The sequence below is a fragment of the Muntiacus reevesi genome, chromosome 2 (assembly GCF_963930625.1).
Source record: "Muntiacus reevesi chromosome 2, mMunRee1.1, whole genome shotgun sequence".
NCBI classification, from domain to species: Eukaryota; Metazoa; Chordata; class Mammalia; order Artiodactyla; family Cervidae; genus Muntiacus; species Muntiacus reevesi.
The window spans coordinates 6,973,162-6,998,078 of record NC_089250.1 but is presented as its reverse complement, the minus strand read 5'-3'; the positions used below and the strand labels follow the sequence as shown (position 1 = coordinate 6,998,078).

The window sequence follows — 24,917 nt, the reverse complement described above, 5'->3', positions numbered from 1 at the left end:
AAACTGGGAAGAAGTTCCCATTTTCCATAAAGACAGAATTTGATTGTGAAGGCACCAAAACCACGCCTGTACAGAATGCCGCCTAACCTTTGTAGAGTATAAAAAACTCCACAAAGCTAAGCACTTCCACTCAACTGCATCTGCATGAACACCAGATGGGAGCTATAGCTGCCTCCAGGTGAGAAGGAGGCGCAGTCCCGAGACTGGCAGTAGAAGATTCTGGTGCTGTAGCAGCAACAGCTAGGCAGTCGGGCCTCAGCTGAATGACCCAGACAAGCTCTGCTATGGGCTCATTCACACGCATTAGCTCAGTTTTACAGATGAGAAGCTGAGGCTGGATAGATGATGTAAATTGCTTCAAATCTCACAGCTAGGCAGTAAGAGTGTTAAGAAATAAAAGTCCAACTCAGTATTTCTGTATTCAAAGCCTGTGCTCCTTTCATTAAAACTTACTTAAACTCAAGTTAAAACTTACTTACTCTTGACCTGAGCAAAATAAAGAAACAAGTTTAAAAAACATCAGCCATTGATATCTAGTTTTCTTATTCATAAAGCAAGAAAAAGGAATGATGCAATCACTCAGGTTGCTTCTAATTTTCTCTGGGTAGGTTGGGCCCCATTCTTCCCATCCAGACATCTCAAAAAGACTGGTTTAATTCCAGAACCATCCCAGCAGTTAGGCAAGCACAAGCTGATCCTTCGTGTTTTCCTTAGCCTAAAGAAACCTGAACTTGGATGAAGGATTCCCGTCAAGGCATCAGACCTCAAGACTCATTGGCTTACCAGTTAGCTCAGGCTGCCATCATAAACCACCCCCAAACTTAGGTAGCCTAACACAACCACCATTTATTTAATTCACGATTTTGGCAGGTCAGTAGTTATACCGGGGTTCAGCTGAGTAATTCTTCTGATCTTGGCTGGGCTTGTTCCCACATCTATAGTTTGCTAGAGTTTTGACCAGGGCTTACTGATTTATGATGGCCTGGTCCATGGCAGCTAGGATGACTTGGTCTCTCCTCATGCTCTCATCCTCCAGCCAGTAGGCCCATGCTTTTTACATGGCAGTCAAATGTTTTACAAATGCAATAGTGAAAGTCTCCTGAGGCTTAGGGTCAGAACTGACAGAACCTATTCTGCCATATTCTTTTGGCCAAAGTAAGTTACAAGGTCAGCCAGCATTGAAAGAATAGGAAAAAGAACTTCTCTTAATAGGCAGACCTGCAAAGTATTATGGCTATTTTTGCAACTTGCCACAGCTTAGCTGCACCAAAATCAACTTGGAATAGTGTGAAATGTGCAGAGAGGAGTGGGAAGATCTCCCCATGGCTAGCTTCTTATCCTCAAAATCTTACTTCCTCAGAGAGGATTTTCTTGATCAATTCTACCTTTTCTTTTTTAAAATCACTTATCCTATCATGCTGTGTTTATTTTTTTCTAGACCCTCTCATTTCTTGTACTTTACTGATCTTGGCTTGTTAACTGTCTTCCTGCAGTGCAATGTGAATTCTTATCCATCTTATTCACTAATGTGTGTCCTATACTTAGATCAGTACCTGGTATGTATTAGGTACTTACTGTCTACTGAGTAAATGAATGACAGCATCCTAAGAATTAGGTGTTATTTCTCAGCCTAAGAATCACCACTTGAGCCAGTATGCTAATGTTTTAGTCTACCAAAGAAAATTATTGTGAGGCTCTTTATAAATATAAGTGATGCCTACTTGTTGTTGTCCAGTCACTCAGTCATGCCTGACTCTTTGTGACCCCATGGACTGTGGCACTCCAGGCTTCCCGGTCCTTCACCATCTCCTGGAGCTTGCTCAAACTCATGTCCATCAAGTCAGTGATGCCATCCAACCATCTTATCTTCTGTCGTCCCCTTCTCCTCCTGCCTTCAATCTTTCCCAGCATCAGGGTCTTTTCCAATGAGTTGGCTCTTTGCATCAGGTGGCCAAAGTATTGGAGTTTCATCTTCAGCATCAGTCCTTCCAATGAATATTCAGGACTGATTTCCTTTAGGATGGACTGGTTGGATCTCCTTGCTGTCTAAGGGACTCTCAAGAGTCTTCTCCAACACCACAGTTCAAAAGCATCAGTTCTATGGCACTCACCCTTCTTTATAGCCCAACTCTCACATCCATACGTGACTACTGGAAAAATCATAGCCTTGACTAGGCGGACCTTTGTTGGAAAAGTAATGTCTCTGCTTTTAATGTGCTGTCTAGGTTGGTCATAGCTTTTCTTCGCAGGAGCAAGCGTCTTTTAATTTCATGGCTGTAGTCCCCATCTGCAGTGATTTTGGAGCCCCCCCAAAATAAAGTCTGTCCCTGTTTCCATTGTTTCCCCATCTGTTTACCATGAAGTGATGGGACCAGATGCCATGGTCTTAGTTTTTTGAACGTTGAGTCTTAAGCCAGCTTTTTCACTCTCCTCTTTCAACTTCATCAAGAGGCTCTTTAGTTCTTCTTGGCTTTCTGCCATAAGGCTGGTGTCATCTGCATATCTGAGGTTGTTGATATTTCTCCCAGCAATCTAGATTCCAGCTTGTGCTTCATCCAGCCCAGAATTTCACACGATGTACTCTGCATATAAATTAAGTAAGCGGGGTGACAATATATAGCCTTGAGGCATACTCCTTTTTCCAGTTTGGAACCAGTTTGTTGCTCCATGTCCAGTTCTGTTTCTTCTTGTCCTTCATACAAATTTCTCAGAAGGCAAGTGAGATGGTCTGGTATTCCCATCTCTTTAAGAATTTTCCACAGTTTGTTGTGATCTACACAGTCAAAGACTTTAGCATAGTCAATGAATTGCAGAAGAAGATGTTTTTCTGGAATTCTTTTACTTTTTCTATGATCCAACAGATGTTGGCAATTGATCTCTGGTTCCTCTGCCTTTTCTAAATCTAGGCTGAACTTCTGGAAGATCTCGATTTATGCACTGTTGAAGCCTAGCTTGAAGAATTTTGAGCATTACTTTGCTAGCGTGTGAGATGAGTGCAATTGCGCAGTAGTTTGAGCATTCTTTGGCACTGATTTTCTCTGGCATTGAAATGAAAACTGACCTTTCCTAGTCCTGTCCCAGCACTGTCCAGCAAATTAAAAATCAAAATACCTAGAAATGACTAGCTTGATTTTTTCACCCCCCTCATTGTTTGACTGAATTAATTTCTCTCATGAGTTGTCACTATAGACAACACTTTCACCATCTCCTCCCCACAAGATTTTTAATTATTGGAAAGTATTGTATATGCAATTCTTGATTACATTGTCTTGAATTTGTATACATACGTTTTAATGTTATTTGCATTTCTAAATATATATGGGCCCAGGATGAATTGGATTAGGAAAAGCTGGGTGTTTTGGTGCATGTTATTAAAGTGGACAAAGCATAATTAAGTTACACCTAGCAGAGGAATAATATCAAACATGTAAAGGCAACTGCTTTGTCCACTCTGCCGTCCATTAAAAAGAAGAGAGCTAATGCTACCCCTTTTAAGAGTATTTTACAGAGCCTGATATAAAATAAGTATTCCCAAATATTTTTAGAACAACACATTCTCTTGGCATTTCATTCTAGAGGAAACATTGCAAACTGATTAAACTAGGGATTTTCTTAGAACCAATGAAAAATCATTTTCAGTTAAAAAAAAAGACAGATATGCATTCAAATAATAAAACTTCACTTAGCATAATGCCTAAGACACACTATATTTCATCCTGAGACACCATCAGTTATAAGACACATTATGTTTTACTGAGCAAGAGAAAACACTGCCAATATAAATTATATGATGCCATTGATAGTAAAAAATGTCCTGATTAAAATGAGAGATGGGGAGTATACATCTTATAATCAGTAAAATATGATGGTAGGTGCTCAGTAAATATTTGAAAGATGGATGGATGGATGGATCGTGTTTTTGTTTGAACCATTATGACAAAAATACGGTGTACTCTGTAGCTTATACACAATGGAACTTTATTTTCTCACAGTTTTGGGGACTGGAAGTCTGAGATCAGGGTGCCACCATGTTTGGGTGAGGGCCCTCTTACAATTTATAGACTTTTCCTTGTATCCCTACCTGGCAGAAGGGTCAAGCTAGCTCTCTGGGGCCTTTTTCAAGAGCACTAATCCCATTCCTGAGGACTCTGCCAGTCACCTCTCAGAAACTTCACTTCCTAATACCATCACGTTGGATAGTAGGTTTTCAACATATGGATTTGCGGGGGAACCAAAATATGCAGGCTGCAACAGATGGATAGATGAATGGATGGACGAATACTTGACTCTGAGGGCAAGAATGCAGGTTGGCCCATGCATGACCATTGAAGTAGCTTGCCAGATACTTTCACAGAGTGTTTAGTAAATGTTTATGCAGTTGAAACAATAGCTTTAGAGACATGTGCGCTCAGTAATGTCTGACTCTTTGCAGCCCTATGGACTGTAGCCTGCCAGGCTCCTCTGTCCGTGACATTTTCCAGGCAAGAATACTGGAGTGGGTTGCCATTTCCTTCTCCAGGAGATCTTCCCCACCCAGGGATCAAACATGCATTTCCTACATTGGCAGGCAGATTCTTTACCACTGAGCTACCTGGGAAGCCCAGCATTAAAGGCAGGTTAATGTAAAGAGAAATTAAAGAGAACTGAGATGCCAAGTAAGCAAGGAAAGTGGAAGGAGAAATTAGATCCTCAATTTTTGGTCTTTATGGGCTCATTATATTGAAGGATGGGGAAAAACTCCAGGATTCTTATTTGCTTCTGGGGAATAGGTTATTCTCTTTTAACAGCTCAAATCTAGTTTCCCACAGAGTAACTCTCTAATGCCAAATATTTGAGCCCAAATTCTAAAACTGGACTTTGAAAATAAGTTTATAAAATCATAATTTTAGAGCTGGAAGGGACCATAAAGATTAAAATTCAGTCCCTTTGTTTTAGAGATTAACAAATTTATTCTTTCATCCACTCACTCATTCATTCATCCTAGAAACATTTTCTGACTGCCTAATATACAATAGACACTGTGCTAAGTACAGAGGATTCAACATTGGGGGAAACAGAAAATTAAGCAGATAATTAGATCAATGGATGCGTGCTATGATGGGGAAAGACAGAGTGCCCAAGTGCACAGAAGAGGAGAACATGAATGGGGAAACAAGGCCAGCTACACTGTGACTTGCACACATTATGGTTCTCGATGGATGTATTTGGGTCTTGGTTCAACAGGGATATTCATAAGAAATATTTTTTTATATTTATGTTCTTTGATAAATGTGATTAGTAAATCATACATTTTATCATACATTTGATTTATTTGCCAATATGTAATTGGTATAGTAAATCATGCATTGCTACAATTTTCTGCTATCCAACTGACACCTACGTTATTCCAGACATTTTCAGCAGCATTTGTTTCAACACACCCTCGTGCTCACGAATCTCCACTGGTTTCTATTTTTAAACCAAACAAAATAAAAGTCCTTAGCCTGTTAATAATATTGTCCCATCACATTTTAGCGCATCTTAGTTTTTGAATGTTCTACTTCAGCCATACTGAAGTAACGACTATTTCTTGGACACACTAGGGACACTCCCATCTCCATTCTTTGCTCATGTTGTTCCCTCAGCCTCTGATGCCCTGTGTGTGGTGAATCCTCTCCATCTTTTGTGTGACCTTTATCATTTGAGCCCTGGTTCTTTAAACCATGAAGGCAGAGTGCCAGGTGCATGGGAATTGGATTTAGGCTGCTGGCAGGATGCCAATATTGGCTTCTTGACCCCAACTGTCACTAAATAGCTCAGATATTAGTAATACCTTCTTTACACTGCTGTTTTGAAGATTAAGGAAGAAAAATCTTGTAAAATGTTTAAAAGAACTAGGTATAATTTCTGTTATTCTAAACCCCTCTAATTCTTTTTAGTGTTCCTTTTATTCTACATTTCACTTATTGTCATTGCTATTTACATCTACTTTTTCACAGCAGTGTTGCTAAGAAGCAAAGTAAGCACAGTGGGTTTTGTTCGTCTGTAAATCACCTGTGATACCTAGCATATTACCATACGTATGACAGGTATCAGTCAAGATCTTGAAAGGATAAGTGAAGAGGAGAAGGATGGGTGGATGAATGGATCCATGATGTGATGAGGTCCAGGATGGTGGCTTTTGTGTTTACTTTATGTCCACGGCAGACCGACTTGTGGACATAATGTGTACAGCTCTCAAATAAATTGCCGATATTTCTAGAGAAAGTTTACATATAAAAGAACTACCTACATTTCTTCCTTAAGCGTTCTCTTCTCTTTGGGAAGGGGCAGATCACTGCCCATCAATTGCAGATCCTTACAATCAGTCAAGGCTTTTTAAAGAGAGGAAAGTTGTGTCCTACTAAGACACTTCGGAGCATGTCTTCATTTCTCATTCCTGGGACTTATTTCTTTAATTCTCCACGAAGTCTCTGAAGAGAACTTAGGGATGGTCAGGAGGAGGCCTGAGGAATGAGGCAGCAAGAGACATGTCCACTCCCATGCATTTAGACTGAGCATTTCATTTAATGTTATGACCCAGAGAGAGTCAGAAGGTTTTGCTGGCCCCCTCTGATTTCCTTTGGCAAGAACTGGTCTGAGGTCGCCTCTGCAGAGACCTGCTCCTAGTAGGCAACAGGCATGTCTGGCCTTGCTCCTCCTGCACCGTGAACATTAGGGTGCTGTGTATCCAGTTCTGCCAGTTACACAGACTGCCTTACACATTAAGTACATACTGTCAACATGCAAGTGTAGTTTTTTAAAAATAATGGAGTATTTAGTTCTACAGCTGGGATTTATCTCTCCTCCACAAAGCAACATGCCCATGATGCCTTTCCAAATGTGAAAAACAAGCCTTCACATTCTAAAACTGTATGTATGAAATATATATTCATCTCCCACTCTTCAGGTTCATGACTGAAATAGCACTTGGAGTAGTGAGTGCCTTAAACCAAGTAGGCATTTCACAGATATTTTTTAATGCATGTCAAATGAAATAAAATTTAATGCAAAAGCTATTTTACAGGATATGTTTATAACTGTCAATAATGCTGTTCCTTTTCTCTCCAGAAAGCATTATACTACTTCTTAAAGGCAGCAAAAGCTGGGAGCGCAAATGCTATGGCATTTATAGGAAAGGTACAAGCTTCATCTTGATCAATAGTTTTCATTTCTTAAAACCTAGTAGTACCAGCTAACTGAACCAGTGTAGGGTAATAGGTCTGCCCACCTTTTTCATGAAAGCAGCTAGGCAGGGCCTTCAGCTATAAACTGACAGAGGTATTCTTGAAGTGACAGTTTGGGAAGAAGTCCCATACAATAGTGGTCTTTATCTGGGGTACCAAAAGCAGTCTTTTTTTAAGTTTTAATTTTATATTGGAGTATAGCTGTTAACAATATTGTGATAGTTTCAAGTGGACAGCAGAGAGACTCAGTCATACACATACATGTATCCATTCTCCTCCAAACCTCCCTCCCATCCAGGCTGCCACATAACATTGAGCAGAGTTCCAAGTGCTATACATTCTGTCCTTGTCGGTTATCCATTTAAAACATAGCAGTGTGTACACATCAGTCCCAAACTCCCTAACTATTCCTTACCCCAAAGCAGTCTTTGAAAGTATCGGTGGCCCAGGGCTCCTGGCTGAGCGTAACTTGGAGCCCTCCCCATGAACCCCTGGTGTATAACAGGAGATCTGATCTAGTTGTACATCAAACCCTGGGACAGACCTCCCCCCAGTGCGGTGCCTCCTCCCGCCGTCCCTGGAAGGAGAACCAGCTCCAGACTGACCAAAGAACCAGGTCCTCCCTGGCTGATGGGAGGAACCTTTGTGGAAGGTTCCTCTGGAGAGGCCCCTTCTCTCCTTCCAGGACCACTCACTCCCCTGCGCACTGCCCTTGGCTCCCACGGCCAGTCTGAATCAGTAACCATGGGGACAAGTGCCCGGCTTCCAGAAGTACTCCATACAGTAAATTTAGATGCAAGGGAACATGAAAAAAACACCAATAGGATTCTTTTCTCACCCTTAGGTGAGGTACTCTAGAGTGTGTGTACTAGATTGTATCCTTATTTTCCTTTTATTAAAAATGAGGAGAAATTCAAATAACATAAAATTAACCATTTTAAAGTGTGTGCTTCAGCGACATTTACTACATTCAACGTGTTGTGCCATCATCACCTCGATGTCGTTCTAAAACATTTTCATCGCCCTCGAAATCTTTAGTTTTTACATCTTTTTATTTGTGTGTGTGTGTGTGTGTGTTTCTTTTTTTGTAGATGTATTTAGAAGGAAATGCTGCAGCACCACAAAATAATGCTACTGCTTTCAAATACTTTTCTATGGCCGCTAGTAAGGTATGTACCCAGCCCATCCTGCAGACATGTGAAAACATTTGCCTGTATTAACATGCAGACTGGGTCTGAAGCGTTAACTCTAAAGCCCCATGCCAAATTAACGGGCCTGGGAGGAGCGTAGGATCCTGGTACAGAACGGTGTCACTGACAATAAAATAGAAGGTTGGGGTAGGCAGAGACCCATCTTGCCTTCTTGGTAAATGGAAGATAGCATCCTAGCTGGAGGCCAGACGGAAGTTCAGCATCCCCTCCACCATGTAGTACATGAAGCCATCTAGCTCAGGAAACAAAAGAGATGAGGGCAGAGCAAAGTTAATCAGTAACTACGGTAAGTTGAGTAAAAAGATAACCAAGAAATGCCCAGTTTTCTCTCCTCTGACCTTACGCAAAATCTCTGGCTCAGGCAGAAGACTGTCCAAGAGCCAGGATGAGATGGCTGAGAGCACAGCTCTGGAGACAGAATCCCTGGTTCGAAGGCCAATTCTTCAGCTGTGTGACTGTAGACAGGTTACTTAACCTCTCCGCTTCTCAATTTCCCTGTCTATAAAATGAGAATATAAGAACACTTGCCTTATATTGTTGTTTTCAGGATTTAATGAGTCAACAGTTTTGTGCCTCATATTAAAAATACTTGAAGCAGTGCCTGGTGCATAGTACGTGCTGTGTGTCAGCTATTATCTTTCTAAGTCTGGGGCCTGTTAGGTAGAGTGAATTTCAAAGCATATCCAAGGCAGAAGGGATTGGATCTGTGAGGAAACAGAGGAATCATGGAGTGTGGCTCCTGCCATTGAGGTGCCTGCCTTGGTTCCTAAGCTCAGTGAGGCTGAGTCTGTCAGGTGAAGTTTAACAGGCTCCCCTAAAGCCCTTTGGTGCATAAAAGACATCCTCAGAGCAGCACCCACCACCCTAACATTGGAGAGCAGCCTTGATGAACGTTCTATCCCAGCGGGGTAGGAAGCCTTTTGTTGTCTTACACCATCTTACTGCAACACTGGCAGTAGAGATGTGCTCAAATGGGGAATATTTTCAACTGTTCATGCCTTTTAAAAGCCCACACGCTGCTTTAGGAGCCTATTTATAAATGACTAGCACCTCGGAACTGCTGCTATTATGGTGTAAATTACTGAGAAGGCTGGTAGTCGGCTCCCCTCCCTTGTAATTTATATGAAATTGTTGCTCAGCAAGACAGTCATCCAGAATACCATTAGATTAGGGTGACAAGGAGAGCAGACTGAAAAAGAGGCAGGGTAACGGAACAGCAAATAGTGCTGGTCTGTCAGCTAGAGGAGCAAAACGCCAGGGAGCTGAGTGTGTCAATGAATCCAGCCCCCAAGCTGTCCAGGGCTGTGTAACCAGTTGTGATCTGTCCTAAGTCTGAGCTACCCTCCTTTATGGAGGAAATCTAACACTGTATTTAAGGTCGTTCTTCTGAATGGCATCAGGTAAACATGAGCATGTAACCCTTTATCATCTGCAGGACAGTTTATTAGACTTCTCCTGGGCTCACTACCAAAGTGTAGAGCTTCTGTCTGCCACTCCTACACACGTGTATGCTGCTATTTTTTAAAATTTTGGATGACCATCTCTCAGCTGTGCTGGGTCTTCATTGCTGCACGGGCTTTTCTCCAGTTGCAATGAGCAGAGGCTCCTCTGTTGTTGCGGTGGCTCCTCCCTCTTACAGCGGAGCACGGGCTCTAGGGCTCACAGGCTTCAGCAGTGGCAGCACATTTTTAGTTGCCCAGTGGCATATGGGATCTTCCCAGACCAGGGATCGAACACAGGCAGATTCTTCACCACTGAGCCACCAAGGAAGTCCCATAATCTTCTTTTACTGTTTTTTAAATGGGCCAAAGAACTAAACAGACATTTCTCCAAAGAAGGCATACAGATGTTTTGTTTTGTTTTAACTGCTGCTTTTTAAATTTGTTTCCAACTCATATCAGTACCAGGATGCAAAGCTATGGATTTTCTGACTTGTATCTTACTCAGAAACATGAACAGTAGTCATCCAGTGTGATGCTGGGCCCAAGCTGGACCATATTCTTCTGGTTTTCTCTCTCACGACCGTGGACACGGCATCCAGCTCCATCCTCACACTTTTGCCGTCCCCTCTCCCTTCCCAGAATCATTCTGAACCCCCGCCCCCTGCGCAGAGTTCAGTCCTCTGTCCCTCCACACAGCCTTCCCTGCCTCCCCGGCACACTTCATGCCCTCCCCCTTCTGAACGTGCCCTTGTCCACTCTAACTACTGCTAGAACTTCACTGCTTCTACCCCCATGCCTTCCCTCCTCCTGTCTGAAGGCCACGTCTCTCCACCGAGAGTACGGCCGCGGTTTCAGTTCCTCATAGGAGTTCTTTGAGTATTTCCCTAACACGAGCATCTGCTCCCTAGGTTCGTGTCAGTTCATCTCAGCAAGAGCACTGAGCCCTAAGTGGAAGTTGTGTATAAGGAGAGGGGTTGCCCACGCATATGTTTTTTTTCGGCTTGGAAGGAGTTTTAAAAATTAGGAAATTTCATATCAAAATCTGGATGTCCAGCTTTTCTTGGAAAATGAGAAGAACTGAGCACATGAGGTGGCCGTTCCACGTGAGGACAGTGGGCCACAGCAGAGAGGAGGAGGCGCCGCTGCCTTTAGACATGCAGGCGCTCTTGGCTCGCCCCAGTCTCCACCTCTCCCCCATAACCTGGCTTAGGCACGTCTTACATTACCTGCATGGCTCTGGGGGCATCTGAGTCGGCTGCTTTTGATCTGAATGTTCTGAGCAGGTTTTGCTGTTGCTTAGTCGTTAAGTCGTGTCTGACTCTTTGTGACCCGTGACCCCATGGACTGCAGCACGCCAGGCTTCCCTGTCCTTCACCATCTCCTGGAGCTTGCGCAAACTCATGTCCATTACTCTGGGCCTTAAACCATTGGTGAGTCGTCCAGTGAGCCCCTGGCTCCCCAGGGACTCTCTTAAAGAAAGAAAGGAATTTGTCTCCACTATTCTAACCTTTCTCTTTCTGCCTCCTTCCCTTTTCCTTCCTCTCATTTCCCTTCCCTCTCATTTCTCTCAACATCTAAATAAAGATAGGGACTTCCCTGGTGGTCCAGTGGTTAAGACTTCTGCTTGCAATACAGGGAGTGCGAGTTCAATCCTTGATTGGAGAGCTAAGATCTCACAAGCCTCAAGCCCAAAATACAAAACATGAAACAAGAGAAGCAATATTGTAACAGTAAAGACTTTGAAAATGGTCTACATAAAAAAATATAAAAAATAAATAAATGAGGGTAGCTAAAAGGAAATAGATTCAATACTTTACCACATGTATCACACTAGGCTTTACCCTCAGAGCAGACTGTCTCCAAGCTCCTGGGTCTACAGGTTGACATAGTCAGGTGAGAAGAGAGAAAAGGATGGTAGACATATACCAGCTGTTTGAAATGCACATAGATTGTCCTCAAAAATTCTTACACTAGCTGGCCCTTTGAATATAGATAGGTTCAAAGTTAAGCATCTTGAAATAGTTGTTGAACTATGCTGTCTCTAGTTATGTGCAATTTCTGTCTCACCGAGGAGTACTCTATCTGTATCTGCAATAATTACATTTCAATTATCAAATTATTAAAAATAATTACAAATGAATATGTTTAGGCAGTAAAAAGAAATTTGGAGTGTTTTCTATCAGAACTTAAGTTTCTGAGGAAATACTATAAACCTAATAAACAGTAAAATTTGAATAAAAAAGCATAGGCCTACTGTGCTTTACCATCCACCATGGCTAGATTGAAATCCACAGTCTCTAAAATGTTATTTGGCCACTTACATTAACCTCCTTTGCCCAAAGCAGGTAACAAGCGTTTAGATAGGCTCCTCCCTTCTGAAAAATTCCTACACATCCTTTAAGACCCAGCTCAAATGTCACCACCTCTAATGACTCATTCTGCTCAGTCCTGCAGGCAGTTGAGTGTCCCTCTTCTGGGGTACCCACAACACCATCCCTCTGTTTCCACGATAGGACTCACTGCCTTTGCCATGATTAAGAGGTCTTTCTTAGCGTGTCACAGCCCACGGACCTGTCAGGCTGTCTTTAGCCATTGCAGGGGCTGTCTGGTTTGCCTCATTATCTTTTGACTTTCACCTCCTACCTCTGCCCGATGCCTGTTGTGGAGTCTCACAAAGCAATCCTTGAAGAAATGCTGAATGAAAGATTGGGACAGAGGTTCAAGAGGGAGGGGTATTTGTATACTTATAACTGATTCATACTGTTGTATGGCAGAAATTGATTTCATGTCATAAGGCAATCATTCTCCAATTTTAAAAAACGTAAGAAAAAGAAGATTGGAGGAAAAATGTGACTGCCATTTCCCTCTTTTCTGGTCAGAAGGGGGCTATAGAAGTGTGGAAAGAGAAAGTAGAGAGGGTCAGAATAATGCCAACTGCCTAGTTAACCTGCCTTAATTCACTTCCTATTGTGCGTGTTTCAAATTTTGTGAATGATTTTGCAATACTTTTCCTTATCATAAATTCTTCTAAGACTTTGTTTCGATTTTTAAACCCATTCTAGGGCAATGCGATTGGTCTTCATGGGCTCGGTCTTCTTTACTTTTATGGGAGAGGAGTTCCTGTGGTAAGTTAAATAGTTTTATCATCTTCCATGTTTCCAGAAATTGACTAGGGTGAAATTGATGACCATTGATTAATTTAAAGGAATTAGTGTCTATTACCTGGTTTGCCAAAGTATCATATCTGATAATACAAAATAAAATAATCCAGTGAAATATTTGCTAGAAACATAGAGTAATCTTGTGACAAGAATAACAACCCCAATTAATATCTTAGAATCATAGATTCTAAGTAACCTTAGAAAACATCTAACCCAAGAGGATTTTTTTTTTGGATAGATAAATTTATCTTCTTAGTTTAACTTCTGTCTTTTCAGTGACCTTCTCCCAATATCTAACAGAACCTATTGTCAGTGTAGGAAAAGACATAATTTACAATGATAATGAGATAATTATTTCTTAGTAGAATCTAATATAATAATGAAATAAAATGTGTAACACTTCTGATACAATTTTAATTAGCTTAAATCACATAGGGCACTAACTACACTCTTTAAAAAAGTGGAAGGCAATTGTTACCATGGAGTTATGCATGTACCTTTGAGTAACAAAGTGTAATTATCTTGCAGAATTATGCAGAAGCGCTTAAATACTTTCAGAAAGCTGCAGAGAAGGGATGGCCCAATGCACAGTTTCAGTTAGGCTTCATGTACTACTGTAAGTACTATACATGTGGCTGCTTTACTTAGGATGACAAATGCATCATTAAGTCTGCTCCTTTTTTAACACAAATCAAAGGGTTGGTGTGGATGGTTTAGACAGAACAATCAGGCAGCAATTTGAGGAGGAATTTGAAGAAGACAAGGAAAAGTACACTATTTGGGGGAGGGAGCAATGAGGTACAACCAGAAAGTTCACCTTTAAAAGCCAAGTTTGAGCAAGTATGAAACTCACAAGAAAGGTCAAATTTGAGAGAAAGATTTGGGTGGCATCAACATATAGGTGTCAGTTAAGAGTAGCCGAGCTTCCAAAGGGAACGGAGAGAGAGTGTGAGAGAAAGAAGTGGTAGGCCACTATAAGAAATCTGGTGATCCCAGCCCAGGCTGGATGCATGAGACAAGTGCTCAGACCTGGTGCACTGGGAAGACCCAGAGGAATCGGGTGGAGAGGGAGGTGGGAGGGGGGATCGGGATGCAGAATACTTGTAAATCCATGGCTGATTCATGTCAATGTATGACAAAAACCACTACAATATTGTAAAGTAATTAGCCTCCAACTAATAAAAATAAATGAAAAAAAGAAAAAGAAACCTGGTGATCCTTGGCACCATATTGAAAATATGGGCAAAGAAAGAGTCATCACAGGAAGACTGAAAATGCACAGTCAGAGGGATGGGGTGGGGAGGAGGTTATCTTAAGGAGGACAAGGGGTAGAAATGTCAAGAAAGAGTAAATGAATGATACTCTGCTGAAATTCAGTGAAAAGCCTGGTTCTCACTTTTTGAAAAAAGTGGAACTTATCTGTAAGGAGGATGTTTGTGAGGTCATCGAACTGGTTGAGAGGGAAACCAGATATAGTGGGCTGAGGAGTACATGCGAGGTGAAGAGGTCAGTCAGTCAGTTCATCTCAGTCGCTCAGTCGTGTCCGACTCTTTGTGACCCCATGAATCGCAGCACGCCAGGCCTCCCTGTCCATCACCAACTCCCAGAGTTTACCCAAACTCATGTCCATCGAGTTGGTGATGCCATCCAGCCATCTCATCATCTGTCATCCCCTTCTCCTGCCCCCAATCCCTCCCAGCATCAGGGTCTTTTCCAGTGAGTCAGCTCTTCACATCAGGTGGCCAAAGTATTGGAGTTTCAGCTTCAGCATCAGTCCTTCCAATGAACACCCAGGACTGATCTCCTTTAGGATGGACTGGTTGGATCTCCTTGCAGTCCAAGGGACTCTAAGAGTCTCCTCCAACACCATAGTTCAAAAGCATCAATTCTTTGGTGCTCAGCTTTCTTCACAGTCCAACTCTCATGAACACTGGAAAAACCATAGCCTTGACTAGATGGACCTTTTTTGGCAAAGTAATGTCTCTGGTGAAGAGGTAGATGGGTCCAAATATTCTTGGAAGTGTAGTGTGCCTTTAAATGAAGGAGAGAAATGAGATAATAACATGAGGGAGACCAAGAATCAAGAGAAAGTTGTTTTTAAGATGGTGAGAGACTTGAGTATAATTTTTTGCAGAAAAATGAAAGAGAGTCAGCCAATGGAGGTGGTTAATGTGTCATTGGGGAGATGAGATAATTGATGAAGAGGTTCTGGAAAAATTTAGGTGACATTTCTGTTCTTACCTGACCAGAGGCGAATCTGCAAGTATCTGATCAGGTTCAGGGAGCCTTACTAGCTTTGATAAAGAGGAGGGATTTCTTGTCCTCAAAAACTGGAGAGATGATGAAACAAATGGTGCAGTTGTAAATCTAGGGAGAGAGGCAAGTGAGGAAAGATAATGAGAGGATTCCTTTAGTGCGCTCAGAGGTACAGTCATTATCTGAGAACAAAGGTGGAGTGATTGAGGTAGGTGATCTCAGAAAGCCTTGAAGATTTGTAATCATTTTTGTAAGGACTGAGGAAGAGATTGACCAAGACACATACCAAGAAATCCAAATATATCTTGAGTATTCTGTCTCAGTCCGTCCCATCAGAGGTGGAGCAAGGGCAGGAGCAGATGCATCATCAGGAAGCCAGATCTGGCTTAGAGGTCAGCTGGCATTTTCCACAATAGTCCAGCTGGAGAGTCTGTTCTGTATATCTTGGAAGGTTGCCTAAGATAGCCTGTCCTTCTGGTTTATTTCAAGTCCCAGCCCCAGGATCCATCAGCTTCCTCAAGCTTCTAAAATTAAGGTAACAGTTATGGCTGATATTTAAGTCTTGATATGTTTTTACTCATTTAGTCCTCTCAACACGTCTTGCGGGGTATCCCACAGTTTATGGATGAGCAAACTGAGCCATATTGAGGTCACAAGTCTTACATGACTTGTGTCACATGATCACACACTCAGTGGATCTGGGATTCTAACCCAAATGAACTACCGGCAGAGCCGCTGCTCTCAGCAGCAACCCGGCATTGCTTCCAAAGGCTAAGAAATGTTAGAGCTGGGAGGCAATGTCAGAACCACCTAAAGAAAGCCCTTCCTCTTGGAAAGGATATGCCCCAAGGTGCCCAAGTCACGAAAGGAGTAATGGGAGAACCCTGACAAGAACCCCAGCTTCTGGGAGTAGCTGATTCTCCACACCATCTCCAAACACCTCTCCTTGCCCCAGGCATGAGCTGAGTCTGAGCTGGGCCCCTTGGAGCTGGGAGTCGCCTGCCCCAAACTCCATGGTTACGTCTGGGAGGAGCTATTCTGGCCCCCTGGTATGGAAGGACGACAGTGATGGTAGCACACGTCACGGAGGGGCTTCTGGTCCCCAGAGACTACCACTTGGCCTCCTTTCCATTAACTTCTTTAACAATATGTGCCATATTGAGGAGACATTTTCATGAGACTAGACAGTCCTTCTCCAGTTTGCTGAGTGGGCAGAGAACACTCATTTCCACACTCTTACTTCTAATCTAATTCAACTTCCCCCCCCCCCACCCCTGCAAATAGTGGATCGAGAGTAGCTTGACTTTTGCCTGACTCTTCTCAACCTATTTAAAATAACAGGAATCACTATGACCATTACATGCATAGATTAAAATGTAAAAAGATAATGTAAATAAGGGGTGGCTCAAAATGATTTTATTTTTCAGCTGGCTCTGGAGTATGGAAGGATTATAAACTTGCCTTCAAATATTTTTACTTGGCATCTCAGAGTGGGCAGCCCCTAGCCATTTATTACCTGGCTGAGATGTACGCCACAGGAACAGGAGTGTTGCGATCATGCAGAACCGCTGTGGAGGTAAATCAAGAGCTGTTTCTGAAGTACTTTTCATTTGTCACACAGAGGAGGTGATACTGTCCCTAAATTGTGGTGCCTTTGGTTTTATACATATTATCTTGTTTCTTCCAGCTGACAATGTGAATACTGACATTTGCCAGAGAGGGAGAGCAGTGATGTAACTCAGCCTGGGAAAGGGGGGCAGAGAAGCGATCTTCCCTCTCTCTTGCATTTGGCTTTTCATCAAGTTCATAGCTCTCCTCAGAATTCAGTCAGGGAGCTCTGTTCCAGTCTTCAATCAAATCGCCAGGGCAACTTGGCACTTCTAGAGGGATTGAGAGCTGCAACTTGGGAAATGAAAGGCTTGATTTAGCCTAGAAAATGTAGCCCGCTTCTTCCCGGAAAGCAAGGTCCTGAGGGTTCTCTGATGATTTGGATGACACCTGAGAAAGTGAATTCTTTTAACCTGGAATAGTGGTGCACTTTTCAAAAGAATGCTTTTAGGATCTCAATGTCCTTCATTGATTTATTAAACACTTCCCCTGCACCAGTATAAATACCTCCACGTTGTAATCTGACCCCTCTGAAATTCGTTTCAAAAGCTGCCAGCTAATAATCTATCTTTAAATTTGCTCCTTTGCCATCCTCCTAATGAATTATGTATGCTAACCTCTTCTGGTTACGTAAGCGCTGTTCAGCTCAGTTGACAGTTGTCCCCATACCTCCCCACACCTCCCGCACCGTTCTGTCAGCTGCACCCTCAGGCGCTGTCTTCCCCTCGTCCTCTTTTCCACATCAGCTGCCCTCACAGGGCAGCAGTGCCCGGTAAGGCCCTTTAAAAAAAAAAAAAAAAAAACAGAAGTTGATACATTCTTGTCCTGCCCAATAGCCTCCTAGTCAAAAAAGTTTATTACACAAATTTAAAATAAGCCCCAGAAACTTTAAGCTCAAGACAAATAAAATACACACTTTTATAATCTTTGTGCCTGTGAAAGGTATGAACTCCTCACCCTGAATAATTTTCAAAAGCCATGCTTCAGACCAAAAATCCTGGCCTAACCAGTCAGGAGGAACTAAAGACTGATGTCAGTTATCATTTGCATGGAATGACCTGTATTAGCTAACTGGTTTGCCTGATTTTTCTTTCCAAACACAGCTTTATAAAGGTGTCTGTGAACTAGGCCAGTGGGCTGAGAACTTCCTGACAGCATACTTTGCTTATAAGAATGGTGATATAGATTCTTCTCTGGTTCAGTACGCACTGCTTGCAGAAATGGGGTATGAAGTAGCTCAGAGCAATTCAGCATTCATTTTGGAAACTAGTAAGATAAGTCAAAATTCTTGCATTCCCTAATCATACATATGCATATTTGACTTTACTACAGGGGCATCTTAAGCCTTCCTAATGAAATGTCTCCTTTTTTTTTTTTAAAGAAAAGGCTAAAATTCTTGAAAAAGAGAAGATGTATCCAATGGCACTTCTCCTATGGAATCGAGCTGCCATTCAAGGTATCCGAACTTAGATAAAAATAAGCACTGTCTGGCCCATGTCCACTATTATCCCTCTGATTTGCTACAGTTGAGCTCTTGGACGCATAGGCAGAAAGGTGCAGAATATCTAGTACATGGTATTTCAAACTGATGATAGGGTCAGTCTTTGGTTGGAGGTCATTTCCAGAAACTTCTTTTGTTATTCTCGAAGTCCCCAATTTAGCATGTGGCAGGAATTTTTCTATGGCGCTGTCTCCATGGGACCTTAACAGTTGTCTGAAACATGACAGTTTTACTCAAGAAATCAGTTTTCTTGGTCTGGCTTCAGTCACTCATTTGCTGAGTTTTTTTTTTTTTTTTTTTAACTTATCAGAGATATTATCTATCTTTCAATGAGTTTATAGATAAAATTACTTATGGCTGTAAGACTTGCTTGATTCTTCTTTTAAAATATCACTTTGAAGATTACCACAAACTTCAGATCCTTATTATAACGATTAGTATGGTAGCATCAGAAAAAAAAAATTAATTAGCAAGATCCACCCCCCCACCCCACTTCCTGGAGTTCCTAGGCCCCGCTACAGGGATCACATGTGATGAGGAAGGTAAGATAGGGTGGTGGGGAAGCAGTGGCAAGTGGCATTTGCATCACTGTGTCTCATTCCATTCTTTCCCTAAAATCATATTACCAGAAGCAGAGAGCTTCTGCAAAGCTGTCACTACTGGCATTTGGATATGTGAGGAACTGTCTTATAGTAAGAGAGCAATTTTACTTCCAATTAATTTCTTAAAGTCACCTCATGCTAAGGTCGAATCATCCCTTTTCTCCAAGAAGTGAATGGGATAAAAAACAATTCTCAGTTGATGAGGCAGAAGAAAAAGTCACCGTTGGTGTCTTCTTGGATCCAGCCAAGCTGCTACCACAGCGGCAAGCCATCCGTGTGATTTTAGTGAGAAATTCCTGAAAAAAGAAAAGCCCGTATTTCTAAAATTCAATGAAGACCTTGTTTGGAGTGGGGAAACACCACCAGCAATCTCTCAGCTGTGGCAAATCAGCTCAATTGTAGCAAATACAAGTTTATCCCAAGCCATAAAATGCTGCAGAAGCTGCACCAGAGGAAAGAGATCTTGAAAACAAGAAGACATTAATATTAAACAGAATTCACCAATATAAAAATGTCAGACCACTAAAAATAATTATGTGTCAAAGAGAGGTCAGACATGAGTGTCCCTGAAGATGTAGCTACTGAGTGGCCACCTCGGGGTGAGGAAGTCTAGTGGTAGAAGTTAGGCTTCCAGTCAGTCACTGGTGGTGCTTACCTTCGGGAGCTGCTGTATGTGACGAGGCTGCTGAACCATCAAGATGGCGAACTGGAGGGGAAATCCCTCCCCCTGACACTCTGGGAGCCTGTCAGGATTGCCTCCTGCCCCCAGTCAGTCCCCTGAGTAGGGTGGAGCCGAATCCTCTGGAAAATCTGCTTGTTCACAACCTTTCATTCTTAGAGACCTCCAGGGTCCTGCTTACTGCTTGTAAAGCTCAAAAATGCAGAGCCCTGTTGTTTTGTGGTTATGGTGCAGACGGAATCTTGGGGTCAAAGGTTAAGGCAGCTTTGGGCAAAGTTAGAGATGGAGCAGGTTTCTCTTTAGAACTCAAGGCATCTCTTGCCTCTCTAGGCCCCTCCAGGCCCCTCTTCTGGGTATCATTTCTATAAGGTCTTGCCCCCAGCTGCCTGTACATTTTGAAGTACCTGGGGAGCAAACCCTAACAACTAATATCTTTGGCAGCTTAAGAATTTTATGACGTTACTTCTACTTATAGAAAGCTAAAGCTGGTTTACATTTTAGTACAGGATTCCAAAAGGTTAAAAGAACTTCAGAATCCAAAGGAATCAATTTCAAAATTTTTTAGGCTTTGTATTAGGTCAAATGGGGAGAAAAACTTAGAAAGGGTCCTATAGCCCTTAATGACATGGACCACATCACACAAGGTTACTTTCCGGTTTTCCAAGTAAACCTAGACTGTGCATCAGGGTTGGCCGCAGTTGAAGTGGATGTCCTGCTTGAGCATCCCCTCATCTTTCCAATCAACATAGTCCTAATGACTGAAAGCACTGGCTCCAGAGACCCCCTTAGAGGTCATCCCTAATTAGCCTTCAAAAGGCTGAAGTCTCACATCTTAAAAAGTCATGTGAATTTTTTCTACTCCGACATGAATATTTTCATGTTTGTTGGAAGTTAAGATTGTAAAATACTTAACATCAGGGCAAAGCGTTTTCTAAAAAAGTTCCCTACCATGTCTATCCACTCATTCCATAAATATTCATCAGGTTCCGTTCCATTTCTGGGACTGTATTAGTGATCAAGAGGTTCAAAGTTTTCTCTCATCAAAGAGAGAGAGAAAATAAACTAGTAAACAAAATAATAGTGATACGTGCCGTGAAGAAATAAAGCATAGAGATGGGACAGATAATTACTGGAGGGTAGTCTGACAAGGTGGTCAGAGAAGGTGCTAGGCAGGAAGTGACATTTGCAGTGAGATCAGAAGGATGAGGAACTCCAAACAAGCCAGGCAGAGGGGCTTGAGGAATCTTAGTGCAGGGATCCTGAGGCAAGGATGAGCTCAGTCTGTTGAAGGAATATGAAGAAGGCCAAAATATACCAAGAAAGTGACAAGCAATAAGGATAGTCAGGGAGGCAGAAGACAGACAAGGCATCGCTTGCAGGTCAGGTCAGGAATCTGGGTTATTCCAAGTGCAAAGTGAAGGCGCTTGAGGGTTTTCACACAGGGAATAACACGATTCGACTTTACATTTGAAAAAAGTCATCTTAGCTGTTGTAATATTCCAGGATGAGACTAGATGGTAGAGGAGAGGGCAAAAAAATGGGTGTGTTTTAGAGAAAGAGGACGTGCTGATGGATTTGATAATAAAAGTGAGGGGAAAGAACTGGGGATAATTCTCCTAGATTTATGGCCTAAGAAGTGGGGTGCTGGCACTGACAGAGGAAAGAAACTGATGATTTTGTTTGGAGAAAGGGGTAATGGCGTGTTAAGAATCTCTACTGGATGTCTCAAGTTTGAGATCCGGGTAGCGAAGTCAAGACGGCACCTGTAAGAATCTGGAGCTTATGAGAGACAGGACTGGAAATACAAAATCGCGAATAGTGAACATAGAGAGCTGTGGAGCTAGATGAGATGATGTGCACCATCAGAGCAGACTGGTGGAGAGAGGAGGGGAAGGCAAGAGAGGAGAGGAAAGAAGGGAGAGAAGCTGGAGGAATAAAATCAGTGATAAGCCCTTACCAATTCGAGATTTAGAAGTTAGTAGAGGAAGTCAGGCAAGAGTCTGTAAAGGAGAGGCCTATGCGACATGAGGGAAGTCAAGAGAAGCAAGGACTTGGGCAGTTAGGCCCAGGGATTCCAGTGTGGCTTACCGGCCCAGTGCAATGAAGAAGGGGATGTAGCCAGGGGTTTTGGCTGCATGGAAGTTATCAACCACCTTGAAAGTCGCAGTTTCATGGAGTGGGGAGCAGAAGCCAGGCTGGGGTGGGTTGAAGAGTATGTGGGAGGAGACACTTTTGAGACAGTATAGAACACGCTTTTGGAAAGGCTGAGTGTGAAGTAAACCGAGAAATGGGGCGTTGTGACAAGGAGATGCCGTGGGATAAAGAAATGGAATGAAGGGTTTGATGTCATTCACAGAAGATACCAAAGGGTGTTTGTATGACTGATGGGACTAGAAAGGGGGAGAAGCTGGCGATGCAGGAGAGCAGAGCTTCTGCAGGATTGAAATCTGAGAAAAGAGGGATGGGATCCAGTTGACCTACCTTCAGAAAATGAATCTAAAAGGTAAAATTAATAATGTTATATTCTGGGACTTCCCTGGTGGCACGGTGGATAAGAATCCTCCGGCCAATGCAGGTGACACTTAGTTCGCTCTCTGGTCCAGAAAGATTTCGCATGCTATGGGGCAACTAAGTCCATGCACCACAACTATTGAGCCTGTGCTCTAGAGCCTGCGAGCCGCAGCTGCTGAGCCTGTGTGCCACGACCACCGAAGCCCCCGAGACGCCACAGCAGTGGGAAGCCCCCACTCTCCGCCCCCAGAGAGTGCAGCAATGAAGACAAGGCATGGCCAAAAATAAACAAAAATATAGTGGCGTGTACATGTAAAAAAACATTTTTATAATGTTTTACTCTTTAAGAACATTTGTGCCATACTGTGGGAATTATCCTACAATGAAGATAGCTAGCATTGTGTGTTATATCCGTAAGTCATATCTAATCCTGATTGTGGGATTCTAAGTGTGTGTGTGTGTTTTTTTTCTTTTCTGTATAGATTATCACTAGGTTGAGTTACTAGGAACTACACCTGAATCATTTGAGTTACTCTTCTCTTTCTGGTATTTCTATCAGGCAATGCATTTGCTAGAGTGAAAATTGGAGATTACCATTACTATGGCTATGGGACCAAGAAAGACTATCACACAGCAGCCACACACTACAGCATCGCAGCCGACAAGTACCACAGTGCACAAGCCATGTTCAACCTGGGCTACATGTACGAACACGGTTTGGGCATCACAAAGGTAATGGTGCTGGTAATCATCCAAACCTAGTGGCAATGACTGCACAGGCATGAAAATTTGTAAATGTTTTCCATTTCGTTGATGTCATCAATGGGGAGAAGACGTCTTCACATTTGCTGAGTCCCCCCACAGCCCAACATGTACTATGGACCCTAACATAGGCTCCATAAGACCGGATTTATTTTCTCCATGATGCCTTAGGACGTAACTAACAAGTGGAAGAAATCTGGACTGCGTGTGGTGTGTGTGAGATAAATCATGTCTGATTCTTTGTGATCCCATGGATTGTAGCCTGCCAGTCTCCTCTGCTCACAGAATTTTCCAGGCAAGAATCTAGTCTTGACCGATCTGATTCATAGTGAATTCATGCTTTTTCCAGCAACACTAGTGGGCTCTGCCCCCACTCCCTTCCACCTCCAGGCCTCTTTCCATTAGTTTCCATTGACTCTGTAGTAACCTAAATGGGAAAAGAATTTGGAAAAGATTAGATACATGTATGAATCTGTGATATGAATCACCTGAGACTAATACAACATTGTTAATCCACTGTACTCCAAAAAAATACAAATTTAAAAAAATCTGTCCACTAATTCTCAAGCTCTCAGTAGTAAGGAAAAAGTGAGAATGCAGTCCCAGCTGGATACTGTGAGGTGCTTTGATCCAGAAATGTCTTTTCAAACACCCTCTGCGTAGACAACACAGCGCTGAGAGCTCTAGGAGGCCCAAGGAGATGGATCTCCATCCTTTGAAAGCTACACTTGACTTGAGGAGATGAGACATATTCATTAAGAAGAGGGCTAAAACTATAAGGGAATATTGAGTAAATCCTTTAGCAAGTGTAAGTAAGGCAGAAGATGGCATCGGGGTCTGACAGGGTGAGAAAGGTGTATTAAATATCAGTAATGATAATAATAGCCAGGTGTTGGTGTATTGTGGGTACCGCCTCCTTTAAATCACATTACCACTCAGTGAGGTGCATCCTATCATTGGCCTCCATTTTTGCATCAGGAAACCACAGAGGTTAAGTCACAGGACCGAGTTTGCAGGGCTCGTTGGTGGTGGAACCAGAATTTGAACCCAGACCTGTCTGACCCCACGTTTCTGGTGGGAAGGGTGGGCCCTGCGTTCATGCATTTGCTATGCTTTCTTCTTCCTTCCAGCTGTGCTAGTGACGGGAGTATTGCAGGGAATTGCCTAGCTGACAGCCGCTCCGGGCACCCTGCAGCAAGGGCGTCTCTTCAGGTGCCCACAGGCCAGTGGGAGGCATCCTTGCCTTTCTGCGCTCCCTGCACCTGCCTTTCGCCTGGTGACTCTTCATCTTCCCACACCCTAAGTTGCGGAAAGAATGTCAAATCCAGATGCAGTCTGTTATCCCTGTTCTTAGCAGGTGCAAGTTTCCGGTGTTTATAAAATGGGGGCAGAGGGGACGGGACCAAATAGCTAAATTGGTTGATTCTTCGGATGTTATCAAACCACACTCCCTCCCTCCCAGCTGTCATCCACATCTGTACAGCAGAACAGTGATACAAGCCCTGCCCCAGCCTTTAAGGATGAAACGAATACGCCTTTGTGAAAGGGCTTTGTTGAGAAACAGTGTGTGGAATGGCTGTTATGTAGATCAGAAGAGAACTTGAAGGATTGCTAAATCAAGGCTTCAATAGGATTAAAGCTTTTGTTCCTCATTCCCCATGTAAAACTTAATCACATTGGTGAGAGGAGCATTGTCTGTATAGAGGATAAAGGTGACCCCACCCCGTGGGTTAGATTCAGATGAGCTCTCCTGCCCCCCTCCCTCCCCCCGTGAGTCAAGGAGGACTTGACGTGGCGACCTCAACGAGGAGAGGTCCTCTAGCCCTGACTTCCCCCAGCGGGGAGAGCGGCTCTGTCGGGACACAGGGTGGGCCAGCTGCACAGCCGGCCTGCCCCTCAGGGGCTTCGGTTTTCCTCTGCGGAGCTACTGCTGGGCTCTCTCCTAGGCACTTTCTTCATGATGTCAAATAGCAGCTGTC

At 42.9% G+C, this 24,917-nt stretch overlaps 1 protein-coding gene across 3 annotated transcripts in view; it reads left to right on the top strand.

Moving 5' to 3' along the window:
* Positions 1 to 24,917, top strand: part of SEL1L2 (SEL1L2 adaptor subunit of SYVN1 ubiquitin ligase) — a 55,492-nt gene that overhangs the window by 21,262 nt on the left and 9,313 nt on the right. For 2 of the 3 annotated variants that reach the window (XM_065919541.1, XM_065919539.1), the window contains 6 exons: positions 7,090 to 7,158; positions 8,297 to 8,374; positions 12,921 to 12,983; positions 13,548 to 13,635; positions 16,703 to 16,851; positions 18,265 to 18,339. In XM_065919541.1, coding sequence (XP_065775613.1) covers positions 7,090 to 7,158; positions 8,297 to 8,374; positions 12,921 to 12,983; positions 13,548 to 13,635; positions 16,703 to 16,851; positions 18,265 to 18,339 — 522 coding nt within the window. Of the gene's footprint in view, positions 1 to 7,089; positions 7,159 to 8,296; positions 8,375 to 12,920; positions 12,984 to 13,547; positions 13,636 to 16,702; positions 16,852 to 17,986; positions 18,153 to 18,264; positions 18,340 to 22,735; positions 22,909 to 24,917 lie in introns of all 3 variants that reach the window. The other variant, XM_065919540.1, reaches the window with a different exon arrangement.